The 26,794-nt window shown below is 44.5% G+C and overlaps 1 protein-coding gene across 2 annotated transcripts in view; it reads left to right on the top strand.

Annotated features, from left to right (window-relative positions):
• LOC126548104 (MAM and LDL-receptor class A domain-containing protein 1-like) overlaps positions 1 to 26,794 on the top strand; it is a 272,165-nt gene that overhangs the window by 94,693 nt on the left and 150,678 nt on the right. For both annotated transcript variants that reach the window (XM_055063643.2, XM_050196214.2), the window contains exons 17-33: positions 2,647 to 2,790; positions 4,123 to 4,388; positions 5,734 to 5,836; positions 8,274 to 8,396; positions 8,507 to 8,769; positions 11,291 to 11,537; positions 11,761 to 11,910; positions 16,141 to 16,362; positions 16,801 to 16,830; positions 17,622 to 17,762; positions 18,793 to 18,931; positions 21,376 to 21,496; positions 21,676 to 21,757; positions 23,273 to 23,398; positions 24,264 to 24,414; positions 25,079 to 25,187; positions 26,225 to 26,321. In XM_055063643.2, coding sequence (XP_054919618.2) covers positions 2,647 to 2,790; positions 4,123 to 4,388; positions 5,734 to 5,836; positions 8,274 to 8,396; positions 8,507 to 8,769; positions 11,291 to 11,537; positions 11,761 to 11,910; positions 16,141 to 16,362; positions 16,801 to 16,830; positions 17,622 to 17,762; positions 18,793 to 18,931; positions 21,376 to 21,496; positions 21,676 to 21,757; positions 23,273 to 23,398; positions 24,264 to 24,414; positions 25,079 to 25,187; positions 26,225 to 26,321 — 2,514 coding nt within the window. The remainder of the gene's footprint in view (positions 1 to 2,646; positions 2,791 to 4,122; positions 4,389 to 5,733; positions 5,837 to 8,273; positions 8,397 to 8,506; positions 8,770 to 11,290; positions 11,538 to 11,760; positions 11,911 to 16,140; positions 16,363 to 16,800; positions 16,831 to 17,621; positions 17,763 to 18,792; positions 18,932 to 21,375; positions 21,497 to 21,675; positions 21,758 to 23,272; positions 23,399 to 24,263; positions 24,415 to 25,078; positions 25,188 to 26,224; positions 26,322 to 26,794) is intronic.

Genomic DNA, 26,794 nt, shown 5'->3' on the forward strand with positions numbered 1-26,794 from the left:
AAATGATTGTTCCTGAACCAGTCCGTCAACTGTTCCAGCGAACTGTACTTCATACCCGTCTTTCTAGGTTTTTGCATGCGTAACGTTGTATGCAGGATAATGACTTGCAAGTGCGAGCAAGTTTATGTCGGGAAAAGGCAGAGCTGGACTCACTGGCTCGTGGTAGACAGCACGGATATTGCCTTCAAAACTTGTTTCTCGAAACCAGTTCCTGACATTACTATTGAGAAATTAGTACTAAAATATCTGCAGCGGAATGTACTGCTGTTCCAGCAAATATAGATTTTTTTTTGCGTTTAGAAAAATTGCCGCAAGTAAAACTGTTCATTGAAACAGCAAGGCATTTCATGGCATACTTTGAGCCCGTGTTTTTGAGCACTGGTGCTGAAGACTCAGAGTTTCAAGCAAGCGGTTATGGCTTGAGCTCTGGTGTCCTCCACATCGATATATGAAGCTTGTTTACCAAAAATAACATTTTGTCTCGAATCTCCTATTCTCAATAATCTTAGACTGCCTTCGCAGAAACGCGAGGTATGCTCTACATGTATTCTCATATGCTTGAACAGTTTTGTTCCGAACCAGTAGTCGGTATTGTTCTCATCGGTTAAGGCCAAACTGCACAAACGCTTCCCGGCGCGGGAGAGCTCGAGCCCATGTGCCTCACGTCTGCGCAGATGGCGGAGGACAGATCGCGTGCGTAGAAGCGCGGCGCGAGCACAGATATCTTCACCAGACAAATAACGATACTCTGGATGCCTCACAAGAATACGAAACGATGTCTACAAAGGCCAAAACAGCGAGCCAAGTGGGCGCGCGCTGGCGCGCGTCTTGTAGGTTTAAAGCACCACTAGTCGCGCGGCGCGGCAAACGCAAAGCGTATGGGCACGAGCTTTCGCGCGCCGGCACACGTACGTGTAGTTAGGCCTTTAGGGTACGGCTTCGGTTCGGGTATGTTTCCAGGATATCGGTGCAAGTTCAGCTTAGGCGAAAATTTTATTCGGCCACGGAGGTCTGTTTAGTTTTAAGTGCGGTTCAAGTACCTGAATATAACATGGACAGTGGAAAATAGTATTGTCATACTATATGCGACATTTGAAAAGCCAGCTGACACGTAACCAATCGTTGCTGCCTCAATAAAATGATATGTCCTTATTTTTGTCACTGATTTGCGCCGTTTCTCATCACTATACTCTTTAATGCAGTTTAGTGCATGGGTACCCTACATGAAACTGTATATAAGAGCAGAATTTATAACTCTGTTCTCTACAGTAATTAAGCCTTACGTTGTGCTGTCCAAGAGGCATTGAACCTTCTGATATGTAATCTAGAAGACCTACCGCGGATGTCACTGCCATATCAGATGCTGAGCTGAAGCTATACCCTATGTATGTAGCAATCAGTGGCTTGCATTTATATGCTGTAACTTCGGCGTCGAATTCACATTCAGAGATCTAAGTATATGCTTAAAAGCGAAGGACATGACCCGCAGACAATTTCAGTGATAGCTAATTTTATGACTTACTAAACTGCATTCGTGAGAATCAGAGACAATAAGTTCTATACATGGTCAATCAGATGAGTCGCTTTTGTTTTGCATTCACTTTGCTGCGCACTATTAGCGTACTATAGCCATGCAACACACACGCACACACACACACACACACACACACGCACGCACGCACGCACGCACACGCACGCGCGCGCGCTCTCACACACACACACACACACACACACACACACACACACACACACACACACACACACACACACACACACACACACACACGCACGCACACGCACACGCACACGCACACGCACGCACGCACGCACGCACGCACGCGCACACGCGCACACGCGCACACACGCACACACGCACACACGCACACACACACGCACGCACGCACGCACACCATTCCTTCCAGTTATTTGCAAAATTGAAAATATGTTCTACATAATAAAGCCTGATCAACACTGAGCGTTGCGTCTACACGTCTGGGCACATGCAGCGCGACATACATGGAGCATTGCGCATGCGCATGTAGGGTAAAAAAATACAGGTGGCCAAAATTGCAAAGATTTTCATTTTGTCATGACAATAAGTCAATTAAATTGATTCAGGGTAGCTTCAAGATGGTCTGCTTTATAGACTGTAATTACCTGACGTGCTTTTGCAGCGGTGTGCAAAGTAAACGGAACCTTGTGACCTCATGTCAAACTACATCATCGCGACACCAAGCGCCAAGTCACTCGCGCTCGCCTGGCATCGAGACCATGTCCGCCTGCATCGACGTTCTCTTCATGCTTGGCAAAGATGCGCTAAAGTCGAGTGAACTACGCAGCGTCTGACTGCTACGTCTTTTCTGTAAATGAATGAGCGCTGACGTGAAGCTTTCGCAATAGGATTCCGAGAAAGACTGCATTCCTTACAGTCATTTCCCACCTCTGCGCTAGCAGTGGATAAAGTGAACGGATATGTCAGAGAGGATAACGGGACGGACTTGCGTACTGCGTGAGTCTCGGCGCACAGTTCGGCACGCGCATGGCAAGAATCTGTTTATTTTGCTCACAGCTGTAGTAGGGCCCCTGCAAAAAAGTGCCGATTGCGTTTATGAAAGTTTGCTTCAAAGACATACTTGCATCGTGCAGCATATGCACTTCTGGACTGCTCCTGGAATGCGCCTCAGTTGTGCCGGTGGGGGAAGGTGTCGACCATCGATGCCTTGAAGAACTCTCGATCCTCACCTCCGAAGTACCTGCTTGCGCCGACCTTTGGTACAGGAGACCATCGAGGTAAGAGTTATTTTCATTGCCTCACCGCCGTCCCTATTTGCCGCGAGATCGACTTACATGTTAGATGCCACTCTAATTCAGTGACCAAATCGTCGGTGCACGGAAATGTGCGCGGCGGCGCTTCACTTAGATGGATTTGGGTCCGTTTTGTGGTATTAAACGTTCTGATTGTAGTCGACTTGCCTAATGTGCAACGTTGCTCCGGCCACGGCTCGCGCGTTACAGACGTGGATCCAGCATTTACAGCGTGTCATGCAGCGGCAGGTGACGTCAGCATCTCCGAAAATTTGAACCCGTAGCAGCGCCTCGATCACCTACTGCCGCAGCACCTGAGCACAAGTGCGTAGCGAACGAGCACTTTTTTGTTTGGCGAAGGAGCAAACTCAGCATACCCGCTTCAGTGCACCCGAATTGTAGGCCAGCATGCTGCCGGCGAGCCAAGCTAGCCCGCGATGCACTCTGATTTCTCTGGTATAGCGGCCCTGGCGTGACGTAGGCCATTCCAGCCGCGTCAACGCGCGCCGAAATCCGCCGGTCACACTGACTGCGCCGGACGCTATGGACCGACCAGACTGTAGCGCCGTACTATATCCTCGCCTTATTGAACGCGATAGTACATATTCAGGTAAACGGTTGCTAGACAAGTGCATGCACGTCACGCAGTGACAACTTCATTTCTTTTATTTGTATCATATGCTTTCAGTCCGTGATGTTCTTAAAGCGCTGAGCGAAAGCAAAATTAAAATGCGTGTTCGACGACCACGCAGGGCGTGTTCAGCGCGGGTAACCACTAAACTTCTCTCAACGCAAATACAGCGCAAAGCCGTATTCACGTATTCATCGTTAAAAGAGGCACACAAGTTCTTTACACACTCTTAAATTTTCCAGACCGCCTTTTGCTTTGAAAGCTGCTGTGAGCGGATTGATAGCTTCCCTGCCTCGGTCGGAAAGCTGCAGAGGGACAGTTCATGCCATGTAGATTATAGATTTACAATGATAATGTCTTGAATGCATGTAACATTACTCACACTATACGGCTTGATGTGCTCTAGCGATGGGTGGCAGCAGAATAATCGCGAATTCTTGTTTTAAAGCTTGAAAAGTAACACAGGTCCTCTCTGACACATTGTCCCCCGCATGTAAATACTGTAATTCAGTTGCGAACGAACTAGAAATGAATAATTATGCATTACAAAGCAATTTATACTTACAGATTTGGTCGGAAACGAGTTAGATTGGAATAGTTTTTATCGCATTTACTGCAGCCTACAATTCGCTTTTATTATGCTTTAGCGAAATTGGAGCGATAAATAATTTTTTCCATCAATGCAGGTTCGTTCATGTACACCGCATGCGATAATCCGAGCTCGCCAATCAAGACGTCTCTCCTGCAGTCTACGTTGCTCAGTCCTGGAGAGAAATCTGTTTGCTTACGTTTCAACGTACACATGTTTTCCGCAATCGGGTGGCAGATGAATCTGAGCCAAATTACACAGAGGAAAAAGGCCGTGCTGTTCTCGAGCGATGGCCAAACAACTGCGGACCGCTGGTACACAGTTAAACGAACTGTGTCCCTAAATGTCCGGTCACATTCGCAGGTAAGCATGACTGAATATGGCACCATAAATAGGAAAAGTCCGCAGTACGGCATTTGTGCACGGGGCGATAATGTTACGAGCGGAAGCGTGCACGTCATTCACTTTAACGTTTGTACGCATGAACTGATCGTACGGACGGGCGCCAGTCAATCATGGCACCCAGTGGGGTAGAAGCTGAAACCTCGACCAATGTCAAAGAATTCCGACTAGATACACGAATAACAGTTTTCATAGTGTATTTACATCCTTGCAAAGGCAGAAAAGCGTGTTCAAGTTCGAAGCCGTTCCTTTTGACGCCATGCTTAGTGCGCTGGAAAAAAAAAAATGCAGTTGTGCCTATAATGCGAAGCCGTGACGTGTTAGCAGGCGTAATATTACACGGAGTAAGTCTTGAACTTTTTCGTCCAGTTTATTAATAATAATAATAATAATAATAATAATAATAATAATAATAATAATAATCATAATAATAATAATAATAATAATGCCATTGTTACGTCCACTGCAGGACGACGTCCTCTCCCTGCGATCTCCGGTATAGGTTGGAGCCAACCTACACAAATACGCGCCAGCAATTGGCTTTCGAGAAGGAAGATTTCTTTAATGTCGACTCTATTGTGATTATCATCGTCGTTAGTGGAGGTGGAGCCCTCCGGTTGCGGAGGAGTGGTGAAAACATGGCTTCTTGATTCTATTTATATCTTGCCTTTCGCTTCTTACCACTGGCTTTTGTTAAAATATTTTACCTAGTGTTTTCTATATGAGCCGCAGAGCCGCGCGACTGGCCGCTCGAGGCACTTTGCGTATATTTGCGCGCTGCTTACACTCTTGGAAAAAAAAAAAACTATTATGTAACACGTATTGAGCAACTCAAAGCTGTATCGGGATTTTTTCATGTTGCTCTACAATATTTTCATGGACACTTTTCATCTAATTATAATAGTTGAAAAGTTAATTAATTAAGACGAATTATGTAGTTAGGCGGAGTACAACAAATAATCTGGGTATCTCTAAGCAACGGCAAACAACATTACCTTGATTCTGTCCAGCTAGGTGGCATCTGCGTATTTTTAAATCATGGCGCATGACCGTTGGGACACCCTGTATAACAAGTAATGACCTGTAATGTATGTCTATTGCATGCCTCGAGAAAATGGATGTTGCACGAGATGCACGTTTTCTATGGCTGCACATGACTCCACTTATAACGATATATTCTCCTTCACCTGTATGCTTGCTGCATACAGAATCCAAGGGAGCCGCTTTATATTTGTCGTGTTCAAGATGAGTAAAACGCAATGGAAGAGGGAGATGTCTCAACTTTCTTTTTTCTTCATTTAATCAGTTACAGTTCAGCTTCAGCAACAAGCTGTGTCAATCTGGAGGTGTGGCTCTGGGTGACATTCACGCTACTCCTGGGAATTGCGGCAGCACTGACGACGGCAGAGGTTTGTTTATTTTTGTTTAGACACTTGGCTGGCGTTCTGACAAAACCATGACCGGGCGATGTGAGGGACGCGGTGCTTAGCTACAGAAACCGCGCACCGACAGGTACTCTACTATGGGCTACTCCGTGGGGGAAAACCATGGCACAAGCCGGCAAGATCTGCCTAGACTGGGCTACAAATTGTCCCCGTGAACAACAGCAACGAAAAATTCCAATCCCAGAGATCAGTGCCAATTGGCTGAAATCTCAAAATGATAACATTCGAAAGATTGAGAAAGTAGTAAAAAACGCGGGCAAGTAGGAGACTTGGCATTATTAGGAACAACATGTCTACAGTCAAAGACAAACAGGGAAACACCATCAGGAATTTCGATGATATTGCCACGACGCAGAAAAATTCTATACTATACTGCACAGGCCCCTTCGAATATCCATGTATCCACGTTTTTGCAACAAAGAAATGGAAGGTAGATATGTAACTATGCGAATGAAGATAGGAAGGATTCGCAAGATGTGTCCAGACAGAGGAAGATCGTTAGGTGAAGAAATGACAGACAGTATGATATAAAATGACGGGGATGCTGCATTCTAAAAGCTTGCAACCCTTTATAAGACATGCCTCATGAGCTCAATCGTACCATGCACTTGGAAGAATGCGCATAGAATACTAATCCATAAATATTTGTGCAGCTAAAGTGAACGTATCATGAATAGGTTAACTAAATACCATGCAACTAAGTGCGATGATTGTGCGAGTTTTATGATACATCATGGGCGTTTTATTTTATGGGGCTGGGAGTGATTATGGCTGATCTGGCGCATGCCCCGTGGTTCACTGGTGTGGAGCGCTTTCATCAAATTATCAGTTGTAAGATGGCGCTCGTGGGTCTCGTTATATTTTTACAGTCCTGTGTGTATGGCACTATTTTAATTTTTTCAACCGATGTAAAGCTTTTCGATGTTAGCTAGTGTCTGGCCTTTGTGCTTTGACTACAAATGTGAAATAGAACACGCTGATCATACCCATGCTCGAAACATATGTCTTCATTAAACCTACCCCTTAGACTGTTGTAAGATAATTACAACTTGTGGCGATGTGGGTCATCTTTGCTCTTACATTTCAAGCAGCATGCCAGGCTGTCGGCCAGGCTAACATCGTCAGTTTCTATATAAGGTCCCTGTTCTATGTTTGTCTATGCATATGTGTCTCGGAGTCCAATCAACCTCTCTATATGGCTTTCATAGATCATGAAAAGGCATTTGGTCCAGTAGAGATACGAGCCGTCATAGAGGCATTGCGTAATCAAGGAGTACAGGGGGCATATGTGAATATCTTGGAAAGTATCTACAAAGATTCTATGGAAGCCTTGGTTCTCCACAAGAAAAGTAGGAAGATACCTATAAAGAAAGGGGTCAGACAAGGAGACACAACCTCTCCAATGCTATTCACTGCATGCTTGGGAGAAGTATTCGAGCTATTAAACTGGGAAGGCTTAGGAGGGAGGATCAAAGGCGAATTTCTCACCAACCTTCGATTTGCAGATGACACTGTCCTGTACAGCAACACTGGAGACGAATTACAACGAATGATTGAAGACCTTAACAGAGGAAGTGTAAGAGTGGGGTTGTAGACTAATATGCAGAAGACAAAGATAATTTTTAATAGCCTGGAAAGGTTAGACGAATTCAGGATCGCCAGTCAGCTGGTAGAGCCTGTACAGGAGTACAGTTATCTACAGGTCAATTACTCACAGGGGACTCTGATCATGAGAAGAAAATTTACAATAGAAGTTGGTTCGAGTGCATATGGGAGGCATTACCAATCCTGACTGGGAGCTTACTACTGTCGTTGAAAAGTGTACATTCATTGCATTCTACCAGTGCTAACATATGGGGCAGAAACTTGGAGTTTAACAAGGAAGCCCGAGAACAATTTAAAGACTACGCAAAGAGCGGTAAAACGAAAAGTGTTAGGCGTGACGTATAAAAGAGAGATGAAGTGAGCGACGTAGATCAGAGGGCAAACGGGGATAGCCGATATTTTAGTTGACATTAACAGAAAAGAAATGGAGCTGGGTAGGCCATGTAATGCGTAGGGTAGATAACCGGTGGCCCATTAGTGTTGCAGAATGGGTGCCAAGAGAAGGGAAGGCAGTCGAGGACGGCAGAAGAGTAGGTGGGGTGATGAAATTAGGAAATTCGCAGTCGCAGGTTGTAGTCGGTTGGCACAGGACAGGGTTAATTGGAGGGCGCAGGGAGAGGCCTTCGCCCGGCAGTGGACATAAAGATAGGCTGATGATGATGGTGGTAGTGATGGTGACGATATGTATCTGCCTGCATTTATTACACATGTTGTCTTAACTATTTAATTTCGTCACCTCCATTTTTGCGACAACGTGCTACGTCCAGTCACGATCAATTCGTTGTGCTTTTCAAAGGCTTGTGCGACTTCGAAACCGGCATGTGCAACTGGAAAGCTAAAGGTGCTTGGAAACGTGTGCCCTTGTCATCTGATAAACGCATGTCGGAGGCGAGGAGGCAGTCTGGACCCCTGTTTTCCGGTGAGGAGAGATCCTTCGGTTCGAAAGCGCAGAAACTACGGTTTAAGGCTACAGTAGGCGTACACACTTAGCAATAAGATTTGACCGTGCCCTCATTTTTGTGTTTGCAGGCTTCTGTCTGCTGCTGAGTTCATCGCAGAACCAACCCATCAGGGCGTCTCTCGATAGCCCTTTGTGGTCAACAATCAACCGCCCTCGTTTACTGGAGCTCTGGTACATAGTGGATGGACCACGGTCAGTCAACTTGTCGGTGGAGCTTCAATCCTCATTAAGTACGACTATGGCTGCCATTTGGCGACTTCCGACCACCGCCCCAGTCCGCACGTGGAATTTGGCCCGCGTTGAAATCTCTCCACAAGAACCTAATTTTAAGGTATGCATCAACTAGGTAGTCCTCTTAAAACCAGGTGCCTTTTTAATGTTAACGCATGCTTACACGAGCACATAGAGAGAAGAGAGGCGTCGGAGGGGAAGTGCGAAAGGCGAAACCTTCGCCCCACCAGTGATGACCGACCACATTAATATTATGCCAGTTTGTTTGACCCTCATCTTACATTTCTGCCGAGGGTAGATGACACCGATGCATGCATATGTATATGCAGGAATTCGACAAGTACATCATCACAGTCATGACAAGAGAAGCCAACAAACACTGACACCAAGGACAACATGGGGGAAATTACTTGTGTTTAATAAATGAAATAAAGAAACGATAAATTAATGGAAATTAAAGTGGATGAAAAAACAACTTGCCGCAGGTGGGAACCGAACCCACAACCTTCGCATTTCGCGTGCGATGCTCTACCAGTTGAGCTACCGCGGCGCTGTTTCCCCATCCACTTTCTTGGGTATTTATGCGTCGTAGTAGAACCCTGGGAGTGTTAGCCAGCGCCATCACTCACATACCTTGGCGGCGGACGTGGAACGTCCTTCTTGCCGCAGGCGTCACGAGAACGTGATCTTTTTGGGTGAAGGCAACTGGTCAATAAACCCACACATGCTACCTGAAGGCATCAATGTTGCCAGATTCGAGACCCTCGTTATGTAATAAACGAGAAGAGAGGGGGTTAACCGAGGGTCCCGATTTTTATTAGTCATATCATGAGAAGCCAACAAACACTGACACCAAGGACAACATGGGGGAAATTACTTGTGTTTAATAAATGAAATAAAGAAACGATAAATTAATGGAAATTAAAGTGGATGACACACAGTCATGACAAGGGACACAGTATAATCTTTCAGTGGCTTCCAGGACATTGCAGCATCAGCGGGAATGACCACGCCGACGAAGCCTCTCGAGCTGCGCATGAAAGCGGTCAACGTGTCTTGATTCCGCTTTCGCGAACAGACGCTGCGGCTTGCTTGCGATTGATGTCCCGTGAATGCACTTTGCCCCCTGTGGGACTCGAACGTTTTCACCATGTGTCGTTTGCATTCGTTCTCTCCGGATATATGGATGCATCTACCGCCTGGGTTACCACGACTTGAACAGACCATGCTGTATCGCCTGTGGGAAGGCGTTGCATTTACGAACTCATATGCCTTCCTTATTGGAATGGCGAATAGCCCCGCGTGCGACACATGGAGTAGTGATGAGACGCTCGCACGCATTATCTGTGTCTGCCGGCGATATAGCGCCCAGAGACAAGTAATGTGCAGAGTGCAGGACCAATTGGACAATCATCCACTATCAAAACTAAAAGGTTTAGGTCAGTGCTCGTCTCGCTTTCTCCCTCTCTATCTTCCCCTTTCACATTTTTTCCCTTTTATCCTCCTACTTCTTTCCCCACGTGTAGGGTAGCCAATCGGAACTACGTCTGGTTAACCTGCCTGCCTTTCTATACATCCTTTTCTCTCTCTGTCTGTCTGTCTCTCTCTCTCTCTCTCTCTTAGTTCATCAGAATACATAAGGTTGGAAATGCAGCATACTACCTGACTTAAACAGGCAATCACAGGTTTTAGAGGAATAGCCGGAATACCATCATGCCAAGCGGAACATAATTTTTCAACTTAAGAAATGGTTATTTCGTTGAGAGTAGTTAAACAAAGTAGTATTGAATTTTGTGGAGTAGAAACTAGGTCGTTGAAGTTGTGAGTCACTCTTACACTACTTCCAGCTGTAGTAGAACCTCCAGCACTAATGAAAAACTCGTTCAGTTGGGCTACATCAGCGCCAGTCATTTTGTCGTCAGTTGTTTCAACTGCAATAATTTGATCCCTGTTAGGTGCATTCGTTATGAATTTCGGGCTGTACTTTCCTGTTGTCACTTTGTATTTTGGGGAAACGTTCCACAAGCAAAGTGGTTTTGCCGATTTCTAAGCCGTAGTTTTGTTGATTTATATATTTCTTAAGTTCTTTAAAGAGGTTTCTATCTTGCGTTTGTAAAAATTGGGTGTATACACATGGTTCTGCTTTTGAATTATTTTATGTAGATTCTTGGTCATCCAAGGTTTCCTGAATTTCTTGAGCATATGATTTTTTAAAGGGGGAAACGAAATGTTATAAGACTCAAGAAACTGCTTAATAAATATGAAACATGGTTAATTTGCACCACATGACGCATATACTTGATCCCAGCGTTGTCCCAAATTTGGCGCACGTTAAAGAACACCAGGTGTTCAAAAATAAATTAGGAGTCTCCCACTACAGCGTTTCTCATGATCATAACGTGGTTTTGGCACGTAAAACCGCAGTATTAAAAACAAAAAGAGGCACATGACACAGAACTTCAAACCGGAGAGGGCGGTGTTAAAATATGCGTAATTTAAGGCTTTGTAGTGTGTGATTTATGTTGCTTTACTCCATCTTCCAGATGATTTGTAGAAAATTGCCAGGCTGACTATGCTTATGTTCTTCTCTTCCCTTCCACGCACTTCTTGCGTGGCTATAGGTTGTCATTCAAGGCAGCTTACGACGTGCATCAGGCTACAGGAGCTTGCTAGCCTTGGCCGACATCCGCCTAAGTACGCACCCAAGCTCACATGTTGCAAACTGCAACTTCGAGGAAGACCTGTGCGGTTACAGCAGCGTGAGCGGATCGGACCCGGGGTTCCGATGGTTCGTCGGTAGCGGCCGCGTGCGGAAGCCTTTACTGAAGACATTCGTTCCTGCGCTTCCCCTGGTTGGGCTGTCCGAGGGTGAGCCATGGCTTTCGCCAGAGTTTTGAACGGCTGAAAGATGGTTGTGCAATAATCAAGCTCATTTGGTACGCGGTCGTGCTAACGGCCAACTCTGTCCGTAATGCCCAACTTTGGCGGCGAAATGATGGCAAGAAATAGCGATGGTGTGCAGCGAAAATGCTCTGTTGTTAAGGGAGGGTACTTTTTTATTGACAAGAGTGGACATTTTTTGCACCGACAGGACTTGAAGCTTCAAAGACGTTCGCCTACGTCGACACTACGGTGCCGCTTCAGGACAGCCAAACAAATGCCAGCGCCACACTGAGGAGCCCTGTCTTCCGTGCTGGACAAAACGACACTCTACTCCTACGTTACTTTAGGAATGGAAACAGTAAGTGGCATATAAAGAAATACGTTAAGCGTACAAAGTTTCGGTGGACCACTGGTCTACGAAGTTGGGCATATCTATGTGCTCTCAGACTCTTTTCCACGCATACCTTAACATTACACAACTGAGCTTCTTCTTCTACTATATTCTGCCTCACTTTCACTCAGGCGCGGAAATTTTATCTTAGACTTTCTTCGGCGTTTCAGGGCACTGGTGGGCTCTTCTCTATATCAATCAAGAATCATAAACTAGGTAATAGAATTATATTGTTTACGTACGTACTTTCGTGACGTTTTCTTTCAAGGCACGGCACGACATAATATAAAAAAATATGCAGTTCGATTGTTATCAACCTTACCGGATTCGATCCGGCCCTTATGAGCCTTATCAGTCGTTATCAACCTTACCGTTATTGATCTGATCCTTATCAACCCTTGTCTGTCTTTATCAATGTTATCGAACAGGATCCGTTCCTTATAAACCCTTATAGGTCCTTACTAACCTTATCGTACTTGATCCGATCTTTATCAACCCTTATCGGTCCTCATCAACCTTATCAGAATTGCTCCGATAATTAAGCCTTGTCGCTTTTTTGCCCTTGATCCATCCTCGTCGAACCATTATCAACCGTGATGAGGCCCATGTAAGCCGTCATCACTTATGATCCTTATCAACTCATTGACTGCGTATCTCTCCATGTTGCGCGACGCGAAGCGCATCAGCCCTCCGAGATCGGTGGCATTTCGGTCGATGTAGGAACGCCCCAACGGAAGGCGCATACCGAGACTACGGAACGATCGGGGATGTGACGTGTTCGGCATTAAATTTTGGAAAAATCGGAATTTTCCTGATGTCCACAAGGCCGTAAGTCGGCTCTAAATGTGGCCCTAGAGATGGATTTTATTCTAGCATCACCGAATCTTTCAGTAAAGTCTTCATATAAACTGTTCTCCGTTGATATTTGTTTTTTACCCCCGGTACAACACATTCGAATGGTTCCGGTATATTCACGTTCTGCAAGCGTGGGTGTTTAGCCGAGCAAGGGGATCAAACACTCCAACCTCACTACGCACTTGAGCAGCCTCTTCTCAAAAGATAGACGTCGTCTAGTGAGGCGGCTCGGCATGTGTGTCGATCATGCGACTTCTCCGTAATGTGCGTTTGTTTGCCCGATTATTCAACTTTTATTAGACTGCGTAGCATGTGTGCACTTGTTTTTCATGTGTGTCTAAATGTAATGCCACTAATTTTCGCATTACACTACTCATGATTCCACGCAGTGAAGAGAAAAGAAAGTGGGTGTTTGGCCCAGTAGGTAAGACACTCGGTATATGAGCGTGCGGTCGTAGGTTCGAAACTCACCACCGCCAACGTTTCGTTGATTTATTTTTATTATTACAACATTTTCTTTATTCAGTGAAAGCGTCACGCGTCGGCGAGGGTTTTCCTCACTGAGTCGACATAGAAATGCTTCTGTATTTAACAAAAAAAATGAAAGCTAGCAGGCAAAACTAGTATACTTCTAGTAGAATTTTAGCAGGCAAAATTAGTATAAACCAGTAAACCGTTGAGTTCTAAGTGAGGCTGCTTTGCACAAGCCAGGGGATATAGTTTGTGTTGGGTGCTGACAATCGCTAAGGATTTTCCGTTGGGATCATTCTCGTGCACCGCCCCACAGCGGTGATTCAGTCGTAGCACCATTGGTGCATGTGCACTGCGGCGCGCTTTCTTTCCCGCCATCGGGGTTTGCGACTCGCTGCACGCGCGTCTGCGGAATGTGCCTCTTCCTGAAGCAAACGCGTAAGAAAAACAAAACAATGCCAGGACTAAAAGTGAACTCGACAAAGGCGGGCCCCTTAACTGCAAATCTATTGGATATCCTGCTTGCTAATAAATGACACTGGAGACAGCGCGTGTCTGCTGCTGCATGCAGTCCAAATGCTTTCTCATATTCCTCATACCTCTAGACGTATTGATGAGTCGGGGGCACATAACCGCTAGTTGCAGTTACTGAGCTCAGGGAATCGCATACTCACTTAAATGTAACGATTTTATGACGTGACGAGGAGCTGCTGGCGCCACATAGCGCGCCTATACCGAATAGTCACAGGAAACTCGGATCACCGAAAGGAAGTTTTCGAACGAATTAAAATGAGTTGGAGCGTATATGGCAGGTACTGTGAAGTCAGAACGGCAGAATAACGACATCCTTGAAAATGACAGTGCGCAATCAGCGCATTCTACCAGTAGCAACCTATTGCGCTGAAACTTTGAGGATAATAAATAAACCTGAGAGTAAAATAAGGACCAGGCAACGAACGATGGAACGGAAATTATAGGTGCAACGCTGCACTGCGCTGTGTAAGGTGACATCAATAGTGCATTTCTCTCACTCCTCTTTAAGGATGAAGAAATAAAGTAGATTCACAAGACGCTATAATGCTAACAGTGCACGTCGGCCCAAAACTGAATTACTTGAAGTATAGAGTGCACCTACATGACGGTCCTGCATATTTCAAGCGATCAGGCTGAGTGATAAACCTAAGTGCTTTAAGCCTGTCAGCTAAGCTTATACTTATTTGTTATTTTTCTTGAATTACGTAGTTACTTTTAACGGCATAAGAAAAAGCAAACCGGTACGGAACGCTGACAAGGCAGACGTGGCCTAACAGTCGTTATTATCACGCTAAAAAAAAAGCGAACTAAAACAACATTTCTTGACCTGCTTTATATTTTCAACCCCTACCTCTCACGTAAAGCCCTGCTATGGAGCATTTGAGGTTCTATAAATAAATAAATAAATAAATAAATAAATAAATAAATAAATAAATAAATATAGCTGGCACATGGCCTAACAGATGTTTGCGAAGGAATTCCGCTTCATGCCTTCAAGAAACTACTCCCCGCTAAATACAATACTGGAGTTATTAACGATAGCACTGACACGATAGAATATCCACCGCATGCAAATGAGACTTTCGATTCGTGTTTTCAATGATAAAATGCGCAGGCTATATTTCTTTTTCTCGGGAAACTTGGCTGCGGGAACTAGCGGAGAACGAAATGAAGAAAAAAAAAATAGTTTCAAAGCTAGCCGGAGTAGTGCACAGAGTAAGACACGGATGCTATTACGAGACTCATTGCGCTCAGAGGGCCCTCAAATCAAAAACACAGGACAGCGCTCGTCCTGTGTTCCTCCCTTGTCCGTGCTTATATTGCGCTGTTTTCACCCATGATTCGTACCAACAAGCTCACATTATACCCTTGTATGTAATAACATCCCCATCAGACAAGAAAAAGAAACGGCACAACTAAGTGCTGAAAAAAAAAGAAGGAAACTACGCACCGTTCCACTCTGGGAAAACTGTTGGGACAGCGGAGCTGGTCTTTCCGTATTCATGGAGTGGAACACTGGCCGTAACTTTTTAAAGTTTGCGTTGTGCCTTATTCGTTATCGGGGCGTTCCGTTTGTGTTGCTTGGTCTTGTCTCGCCAGTACAGCTTGTGTTGCCGAGTGTGGGCTCCTGACTGTTGCGTGTTGCGCGGGCTCCTGACTCCGTTGTCGCCGCTTACACCTCGTGAGCATGGCTTTGTGATCGCTGTGGTATACAGCGAGCGGCGCACCTATCGGCTGCTGGTCAGTCACGTTCGCGAAGACCAAGCCAACGCAGGCGCCCCTAATCGCTGTTTGCTGCTTGCCCCACGCATTGCTAAGACATGTTAATCCAAACTTCGCGCGCATGTACTGTACAATCTAGTTCTCCCGTAAAATGTTGCTGTTGAGATCCCCGACAACTACAACAGGAACTCTTCCGTAACATGCGACGGCGGGCCCGTTCCCGCGCTAGATCGCGCTGGCGCTCACATCGGGCGGCTTCTTCCTCGGGAGTATACGCAGTCTTGGCATTCTCGAAGAACGAATGTGGAGCAAGAACTGTGATTGCTCTTGTTTATAGACCACCGAGCCTCTCACTGACCTACTTTTCGCAAACGCTGATTGGCTAGGCGCGGCTGTCTGCCTCCCTCTCGCCCCCTCGGCGCCGTGCTGCCGCCCGTCTCACTCTCGCCTATTTCGCTCTCAGGTCACGTGGCCAGCGTGACGCCAAGCAGCACGACGGCACAGGGTTGACCAAGAACAGCTCCGCTGTTAAAAAAATGAGGGGGTCGGGGCTCCACAAACTTGTTTATCTAGTGCAGCATACACGCCGTACTGAATAATATCTGTTTGTTGCAGGCACGGAGTCGTTCATGGTGTACCAATCCGTCTGGAACAATGGAGACCAAACGAGCAAGTGGGTGCAGTTGGGCTCTTTCCACGAAGGCGATGACTGGCAGGACTTTGAAGCGCCCCTTGTTGCTGCAGCCGAGTCCCAGATACACGTCGTGATCACTCGGTCCAATCAACAGACTGGTTTCGCAGCTATTGCCAGCATCAGCGTGGGTCACCCAAGAGCAGGTAGGGGCATTAAAGAAATCGGCACTGTCATAACAGACATGGGAATTCTCGGCTTATTGTTTCGTTGGTTCACTGCGTTTGACTCGGCATCTAAGATGCAAGTCATCCTTGACGTTTTCTGAATGCCTGTTGTCGCGACAACGAGCATTGGTGCATTTGCTGGAATCTCTTTATGCATTCTTTCGCGCAGCCAAGCTGTCGTATGGATTGATGTATATGTAAGAAAATGTTAAGGGCTCATTCTTTGAGCACATTTTCTTTTGTGCCCCACGTTTTTTTTTTTTTTTGACAGAAGATTCTCGAGTACAGCCGCCCTGTGGTTTACGGACGTATTGCAAGCTTTCGGTTGATTTCTTGCATTGCGAACAGAGAACGTACAAGCGAGAAAGCGAATTAGTGATGTGAAGTCGATTAACACCTTTCTTTGTTTCCACGCAGTTGTTCCAGAAGCGCCTTACAAGAAAGTCGGTACGTAACAGTACTTTCCTGCCATCCAGTGATTCTGGCTGTTTTGAATACGAAAGCATTAAAGGGCATGTTCAGATGACATGCAACTTACTTGTGTTTACAAAAGCCCTTTTTTCATCGATCTTACTATTCACTGTTGTGTTCGAGTTCTGATATAGAAATACCTAGCTTTATTTCTCGGTTTTAAATGATGTGCCAATGTCGCGTGGACGCTTACTGTGTGGGAAGGGGCAGGTAACGCTGCGAAGGTTCAATGATATTCGGAATCGCTAAGCTTTACCCTTTTTTATTAACTGTTATGACCTTTATATCTGGTAATAATGATATTAGTTGGCGAACGCTCGTGTTTTCTTGTGATAAACTTGTTCTCTCACATTAAACAGTACTAGTGATCTGTTACTACAATAGTGAATTCTTGTTTTTCTATACTGTCGCTTCAGGCTGAGAAACGAAATATCTGGAACCTTGGAAAACTGACATGTACCAAATTAGCCAATGCGTTTAAATAATAAAAAAAACAGTCCTTTCTTCAGACTGTTCATTGTACCGTTAATGTTGTGAAGCAGACATCTAAGCAGCTCGCAATTTGTATGTCCCTAGGATTGCAGCAGGTTAACCGTTGAAGGGCTTGGTTTGAATTGAAGCAATTTTGGAGGTAGGGAGGGGGGGGGGGGGGGCTAGTAAAACTTAGGTGCAGAATATAGCCATAATACGACTGGAATTGAACTAACAGGCTCAAACAGAACGCTAGCAAGTAAAGGCCAGTTTGCGATGAATTCTTCTTTCCACAGGCTGTAATTTTGAGAACGCCACTTACTGCAACTGGAGACCGGAAAGAACAAGTGGAAGCAACCTTGAATGGAAGTTAAACGATCCAAAACACCGTGTCCCAGTCTTTCCCAATTTTGACCACACAACAGGGAGCTACAAAGGTAACAGCCCATGCCTGTACCGAATAGACTTTAATAGACTTTAAGGTGCTTCAGTCTCTTGAATTATGAAAGACGCTGATAAGTAAATTTGTGCTTTTACAAACACAGAATATTATATTCCAGTCAGGATTGACGGATCGTATTGATAACGTCGCGTAGCGTCGTTGGCAATACGATCCATTATGTTTGGTGAATGTTTGAACTGATTTCCGCGTATTGCGTATTATTATTAAAATGGGTCAGACGTAGCATTCTGACCAATAGTGTTGTCATTTCTTTCACAAACTTTTACCAGACCAGATGCAAAGCCGCCACATAATGACTGGTCAAATCAATAAGAGTAAAGTTGGTAATTTAGCTACTCCAACTTCTCGCTGGTTTCTCGTGTGCGATAATTATTGAATTTTTAAATATTATATTCCAGGCTTTCCTGTGTATCAGAAGTACAGGCACACAATGGAATGAGTAAGGACTGAGAAAGGAACTACACAGTCTTCCAGGACACTGTTATGCTAATATTGGTTGCGCATTTTACTGCAAAAAGCAGTTCTGAGCTAGGAAATAGGCTGATCGTATTTGTCCGCTACTTACGATTTTGTTCAAGAATGGCACTCGGTTACGTCAAACGTATATCCAAGCATATCTGTAAAAAATGTACATTGCGTTACGGCCCGTTTCTGCAAGCGAACAGACGATTTTTTAAAAACATTTTCTTCCCACATCTAAAAATGTCTAGAATGAGAAAAATAAGTGTGAAATTAGTTTTGTGTAGAGCGAAGGGGAGTGTTTACGTGCATGGGATACAGAAAAATATTCTGCAGCACGACTATAGCGAATTAGTTCGAATGTAATGACTCCAAGGGATTTACGTCTGATATAATTTATATTCCAAACATTACTTAGCAAATGAAGAGAAAGGTATCTAGAAATATCGTTTGAAAGATTCTTTTGTATAGCAGTTGTTTACAAGTAACTGGGTGAAGGAAATCAGAGTTTCCAAGGCCTCGTGTTTTTCTTTTTTTTTCAATAGGGCACTACGTATACGTAGAAAGGAACAAGAGCTCTGACGTAGCATCTGCACAGCTCAAAGGTCCTACTGTGTCGACAGACATGCTCAAGTCAATGTGCTTCTCTTTCTGGTACTTCTTGCTGGTGGACGGGAATAGCAGGCAAGCTTCTTTGTTTCTCTTTTTAAAATTTGAAGTGGGTCTCGTACTTGTCCTCGTGGAAGGTTATGTGGAATCTCATATTTTGTACATGTATAATTTTTATTGGAAGCACGCTCCACTTACCAAAAAAAAAACATGGTGACACAGTAAAGAAGAACCGACACAATGAAGCACTGTTGTCTTCTTGGTTCACTCCATGCCCCATCGTCGCGTTCTTTGTTCTCAGTAAGTTATGTACCAACCTGCCCACGTAAACATAGTACTGATGTCATTCGAAACTGAAGTAATTACTCAAATATAATTTGATCCAACAATTCATATAAATTTTCTGTCTGCAGAAATTAATGCTCAACGCTTGTCATTCAAGAGAGCTGTTTGTCAGTTGGCTAATAACGCCTTCGTTATCATTATTGTTCAGCATCTGTTCTTAAAAAGCGCTCCAGCGTACGAACTAGCTTATTAATACTTGGATTGGTGTAGCTCTTGAATGCAAGAATTCCCTGATGTCTGTAACGAATAAATACGAATGACAAGTATCAGCGTTGTACTAGGTATGCAGCTTAAAAGCCCATTTTTGAGCAAGTGCAAACCTCGAAGCGGCACTGTGAATGCTCCAGACATCCCTATAACGTCGGTCAGATATCGTATCTGGTGTTTTGATGCCCACGGCAGTAACATATCGTTAAAACAGGGGCGCTATAACGTAAAGCTGTTCCAAACTTTTCTCTTCCAATTATGCAATCAGCCCTCCACGGTTGGTGGCAACATTTTCGGGCCACCGCCACATCGCTTGTCTCACGCGACATCATGAAAACGGCGGAAACACCTCATCTGATAACATGATACGATATATACACACTGATTACACGTGAGTAGATTGAGTGAAAGAAATGTAATTATTTCTGATTCGACGCCTTTTTTGGCATTAGCTCTGCTATAGGTGAACAGTTTTCGGGCCGCGTCGACTTCGCCTGTCTGTCACGCGACGTCACAAAACCGTAAACATTCACTGTGCCAAAGTGACGTGTACGCGTTAAAGATGCGTTAATATGCAGCAGAAAACTGAGTTTATTTTTTTTTCTGAATAGCTGGAACCTATTCCTTTCTATTCGAAAGGAATATAAGATGGCTGCCCGCCGATCACTATGGCACTGGCTTCTAAAAGCTTCCAAGGAGCATGGATTTATTTGCGTGCAATAATTTTTTTTGCTTGGCAGTATAACGTTATCGAGCCCTTTCAGCACGTATACGACATCGCTCGGCCAATTCTTCTTTGCTGAGGGTCCGTTTTAGCGGCATTTTTAACCTTACTTTGCACGCCTCCGTGATTTTTGGCCGGCCACTGCAAGCTGAGTAAGATAAAGCGGACTAATCGCAGACGCCAGCATCACTCCCCTTATCTGATTATGTACTTTCACTGCGCCTGGCTCGATCCCATAGAAACGTTCTCCCCTTGAGCGTGCTGTTCACTTTTTGTCAGTCAATTAGATAAGAAAATCGCTCAATGTAGGCAATGCTATTCGCTTTGAAAGCAAACAAAAGTGACCTCTTATAAACGAGGAGAGCATTCCGTTGGGTTATTCAAACAGTGCTGCTGGTTACCACCTGATGCTGGCGTCGGTGGTTACGGAAATTTGACGTCAGGAGATTTGAATAAAACAGATTGGAATAGTTTTAGGTTATAGGGACCCAGGAGTGCGCAACGTACGGCCCGCGGGCCGCATGTGGTTTACGAGCGAATTATAAGCGACTAGCGGCCGAGTGCTGACTTCTATAGCGTGCTGATGCTGCAGTGAGCACATGGCCATATTGTGAGGACAAGGACTATTTTGCTGCCCAACACAGTAAGCGACATGAGCAGTTGTCGACGCTACTATCATTAAAAGGAAAGGTGTGGGATGTCTTGTTGGGAATAGATAGGAAAGGCGCACGACCACCGAACGACCACACACACACACACACACACACACACACACACACACACACACACACACACACGCGCACGCACACGCACACGCACACGCACACGCACACACACACACACACACACACACACACACACACACACACACACACCACACACACACACACACGCGCGCACGCGCGCACGCGCACACACGCACACACGCGCGCGCACACGCACACGCGCACACGCACACGCGCACACGCGCGCACACGCGCACGCGCGCACGCGCGCACACGCGCACACGCGCACACGCACACACGCACACACACGCACGCGCGCATATATATATATATATATATATATATATATATATATATATATATGCGCTTTATGTTTACCATTTCATTGACGGCATGCATTGGTATTTTGCATCCCTTGAAAGGAGCTATTATTGTTGCTAAGGCTTGTGTTGAAAGCGAGCACATGCAAACACGGATTTAGAAGCACGATGTCAATGTAATAACTATTTTGAACGCAGCTTCAGCGTCATGCTCTCCACGGCTTCAGACGTCGCCTGGCGCAGCTCAACACCACGGCTAGTAGCATGGACACACGGCCAAGTACAATTCGAAGAGTTCGCAGTAGAAGGAGGCGCGCAAGTGAGCAATTTTTGCCCAACTTATGACGCAATACTCTAAGCAGAAGCAGCGTTTAGGGAAGACGAAGTCTAAGCTTAATGTATTTCTTTATCTTCCACAAATGTCCTTACGCGTGGTCGCTAATTTTTGGTTAGATTTTTAATTAAAAATATAAATGAAATGTCAAAACGCTTTTTCAGATTGTTTTAGAGGCTCGCATTCAAACTGGCTTGGTTGCTTTGGATGACCTGTCTGCCATGCCGGGACCTTGTCCAGCGACGTGTGAGTCCACCATATTGGTTTTTGCCCCCTAACGCTGAAAATTAGAGCAGGCCAAAAATTAAGATGATGAGAGCTGCTGAAAAAAGTAAGAAAGAATCAGCGCCTGTGTATGTCCTTTCTATGTGTGTGTGTACGTGTCAGATGTAAGTGCGCTGCTTCAGTATCATGGCTCGCGAACTAGCCTATCGGTATCTACTAAGTAAGAAAGAAAATTGGATTGCCTTACATTTTTATAGAATTATGCGCTGAAACCTCAAGATTTACAGGAGTATTACGAACCAGGTATATGAAAAATAACAAACAAGCTTCAGCAAGGGATGAGGCAGTGCTGTGAAATTATTCTTGATGCTCATTTACAATATAAATTATTGAGCAGGAGATGCTAGATGCGCTTCAGTATCACCGCATTCGTAGAAAAGAATATGACCTATACGGGGCTTTCAGAGGCATGCGAATTAAAAAACAACAAAAAAATCACGGAAACCTTCTGTTCTGCTGTATGAACTAAAATGGTATTTGTAAATGGAATAGATTTATTTTACGCTATCGTAAATTGCACAAAAGCTTGTTGCACTAATTAAAAAACGTAGGACGATTACAATACTCCCTAATGCGAAATTTGGGTGCAGCTGCACAGATGTTTTCATTTCACGATATAATGAGGCAAAGAATTCGAGACCGAAATCACCGCACCGACTGGCAGTGGGCCAGTGCCGTCAGCGCACTCGCAGGGGGATGGGCAGCACGGGAACGCTGGCATGATGAGCGGCATCGGATCCAGCGGTGGAAGACGACGACCGCGCGAGCAGTGGCACGTGCGACGGACGGCGAAAATCAATCCAGGAACGGGCGCCTAAAAGCTGCAATCTAAAAAAGGCAGCGTTGTGTCAGCCGCAATGACAATAAGTGTTTCGTTTTGCCCTAAATTTTGAACAATGTGTGTTACTGCCCTAATCATTTGCTTGCCGATTCGTATCTTATTCATTGCGAAGTTTACAGAAGTTAATACCGAACTACAAGATACCGCAATATAGGTCCAACAAACAATGTGTAACAGAACAGCTTTACTAATAGAAGCTAATAATTTTAACTGGACGTCTGAACATGCTTTCTCCAATGGCCTCTTCATAGTATCTACAACGTTGTGAGGAAGCAGAAAAAAGGACATCAAGTTATAACGGCAGCTAATAAGCGATAACTATAGGGAACGTCACCTCAATAGTCTCAGACACGTGCAACATCATTTGACTGAGAGTATGTGCAGAGCGTAGCATGGCGAGATATTTTTTTATCGTACGGTTGTTCCTTTGCAACGCTCACTCGAGTAAAAAAATTTTTTTGATGAAGATGTGCATCTGCTCTAAAATAGCATAGAAATCATGTGAGTTCATTATAGGGCACTGAATCATAATTCATTTTTGTGTGCATGAGTCGAGAAGCGTTATATGTTGGTAGAAGAACTGCGCGCAAAGCAGAGAAGTTGTAAGCAATTTTTTGTGGGAATTTCTCTTTCAGCGATGTGCTCGTTCGAAGGAGGCATAGACTGCGGCCTTGAACCTGACTTGAACAACGCACGGGACTGGGCTATCGTAAATGGTTCAAGTTTCGACCTTCGTGACCACAGCACAGACAGTACAGCGGGTATGCCTCAGCTTAAGCTGTGACATCTGCTTCACTGTTAGAATTGAGAAAACGTGAAAGTCGACTGAAGCCCTACGGTTATCGCGTTATAACATAGCAAATAATGCTACGCCTCGACTGATTCAAGGCTTCCAAAGCGCAGGTTTGTTAATGCTTCGCGCAAGTATGTCTGAAATCTCACTTAGGGAGATAGTAAAAATAATCACGCTTGCCTGACAAACACATTTCTTGACATTCACTGCGTCTGCTCCTTTCTGAAGTTGTACTGGGAAGGAATGGGTGAAGCTTGAAAAATAGTTAACGTGCATCTAGTAAAACCAATGGTGTTATAAAAAGAAGTCTCAGAAACTGCACAGTATAAATCCCTAAGGTGTCTGAGCATGGTCGTACGTTTTCATGCCGATTGGATTATTCGTATGCTCACTAATATGTAGAAGAGCTTATATTGCTATTTAGCAGGAAACATTCACTGAAAAAAGATATCCGTTCGGTTCCCAGTTTTTTTTTATTGAAGTGAAAATTATTCGTAGGTTTTAAAGTGAGTTCAGAAACATAGGATCCCGTTAGTGCGTCTTTTACTTCAAACTCAGGATGTATCTGAACAAAATGCGATAACTTTTGTTGCAGAGATACACAGTGAACATGAGAACAATCAAAAGACTCGTGCAATGCCTAGAACTACATTGATTCTCATACGCACGTCGTACGGTCATTTATGTTTGACTCAAATTTACTTTAAGCATAATTTTATTCAGATGAAAACGGTAGTGGCAACTTCCTTACTTTAATATATATATATATATATACATATATATATATCTATTTATAAACTTTCTTTTTAATTGTTACCTTTCGTCTTTTTCAGGGCATCTCCTATACTTAAACACGACTTACGTAAACCAAAAGCTCCATTCATTTGGCAGGGTGTTTATGCCCGAACGTGGCGCAACCGCCGCGACATGCTTGACGTTCTGGTGGCGTGCTTTTGGCGCTGACAGCACTCTTAATGTGTATAGGTAAGTACAGCCTCACTTGCAATCATGTCTTCGCGAAAATATCAATGAATTATTGGGGCTATAGAGCAAAAAAGAAAAAATACGCTCGAACGCTTGAATTTGACATAACAGGCTTCTTCAGTAGGCGTAGGGGACGAAGATTATCTATGGATTGGGCTAGTTGGTGCGCATTCATTTTTCTTGCGCTGAGTACCGTAAGACGCAATGGGGACGAACCGAAACACTGGATGTGACGCGAACACGAGGTGACGCATGGGATCGCAACTCATGTTGCGCTCCCATGTGTTGACGAAGGTGATACTTTTCTTTTCGTGCATGCAATAAACTATTGCATATAGCGAAATGTTGGGAATTCTTTGGCGCATATATCGTTGTGATTAGACGTGCGGCGCTGGTTCACCGATTATTGGTTTGACTGTTGCCGTGTTGTGCGTGAGCAAACAAATGTGCTTATAAGGAAGCATCGGTATTGTAGCCTACAAGGTGCAGTTATTAAATGCGCGACTTTATTTGCCTGGTCATGAGACAAATCAACGACCGACCTAGCAAGTAACATAACTCCTTGCCACCCCAAGGTGGTGCGACTGCCGGGTCAGCGAGACGAAAGAAGGCTGCGCCACACTCTGATAGAATCGTGAATTTCATTCTTCTCTTCTTCCACCAGCTTTCGCCCGGGGACGGGACTTGGTGACCCTGCGCTCACATTTGTGACAAGTGAAAATCCTTGGTGGAATGCTCGCACGATTACTTTTTCATCGGAGAAGACATGGCAGGCAAGTTGCACTACCTTGTCAGGATCGTGCGTGCGTAATCTTGCAATAGAAATGATATGTTAAAAGAAAGCCCTTTTCCTACCAAGTGTCATCCGCCCATGATAAGAATGACGATACGAACAGGATTACTTTCAGATGAAGTGGAGAGAGCTGTTGCTTTTCGAGAAACAGCAAGTTTCATTGCAAACAAGACCGTGCCTTGAACATTCTGCGTGTGCAGAACTTGTATGAGTACAAGACTAAGGCGAAATTTATGAAAGGATAAACTCATGACATTACGCCAGGTGCTTTTCTTCTAACTGCACCAATTAAAAAAAAATCCGCTGTGGCAGACAGTACAATTCAAACACTTCACCTAAATTATGCGATGAGACGGACAGTACTTCTACAACGAATCAAAATGTTCAATTAAATAAATAATATATTATCCTTAATTATTTTTTAAATTTAATACTTTGCGGCAGATATTGCAATTGACAAATTGTAGCCAGTGAGTCCGCAAGGCGTATCCACTTGAAACGTATTCTGAGGACTACATCGGTTTCGAGTGATTAATTTTCAAAGTGCCCGACGAAATACATTGGCCTTGCAGATACTATTGTACTTCAATGCATGAAACAATGTTTTCTTAAAAAAGTAAGCGGAACAAGAGTTCATTTTTACCGCAAATTCGATGGCGCATATCTAAAAACTGGTGACATCCTCAGAATTCATTGCAAGTCTATATGCCTTGCAGACTCACTAGCTACATTTCGTAGATTGCAACATATGCTGTAACTTAATTAGTAAGAAAACTTAGTAAGTCAAATTTTGTTAATTAACCAATTCCGCATTTCATTGCTCGTGGAAGCAATGCTCGCCTCATCGAGTAGTTCAAGGGTTAGAACTGTTCTATATGCCACAGGTGATTTTTAAAAATTTAGTGGAGCTAAAAAAGATACCATATATAACAAAACTGGTTGTACATTAGATACATTCTCACTATGGAGTGTAGGTTGCAAACTATACACGATAAGTGCGCTCACGTTCGTTCGCAGGTTGCGTTTGAAGCACTTGTACCAGAAATGACATTGCAAGAATCAGGAGTTCTTCTCGACGACATCGAGCTGGTTGATGGCGTTTGCCCTCACGAGAGTAAGTAGCCACGCAACCTCTATAGTACTGTTCAGCTCAACTATCACTCCATGACGGGAAAGCAGCGTGAGACACGGGACAAGAAAGAAGGGACAAGACTTGGCGCTGTGTCTTTCCTCTTCCTCTTTCTTCTTCCGTTGTTTGCGATGTTCTTCCGTCATAACGCCGTGCCCACTAATTCGGACCCTATTAAACTATCACAAAAAGGTGACTAATTTGAATTTCGTGCATTTTAATGCATATTGCAAGCTATCACGGTGCAATTGCCCATTCTCACCCCGAAGATCTTGTCTTCCATCAACTTCAACTAGAGGTTGAAATGCCTTCCATGTTTTTGTTGTTCCCGGCTGGAGAAATCTCCGCTGCTTTATTTCCATTTAAAGCGCAGTTTCACACTAGCAGGCGAACGTTGCTCGCAACGCCGGTGTGAGAACTGCGAAATGTCAGTAGTGATTTGCAAAATCGACTTTGTA

Source organism: Dermacentor andersoni, chromosome 1 (genome assembly GCF_023375885.2).
Source record: "Dermacentor andersoni chromosome 1, qqDerAnde1_hic_scaffold, whole genome shotgun sequence".
NCBI lineage: Eukaryota > Metazoa > Arthropoda > Arachnida > Ixodida > Ixodidae > Dermacentor > Dermacentor andersoni.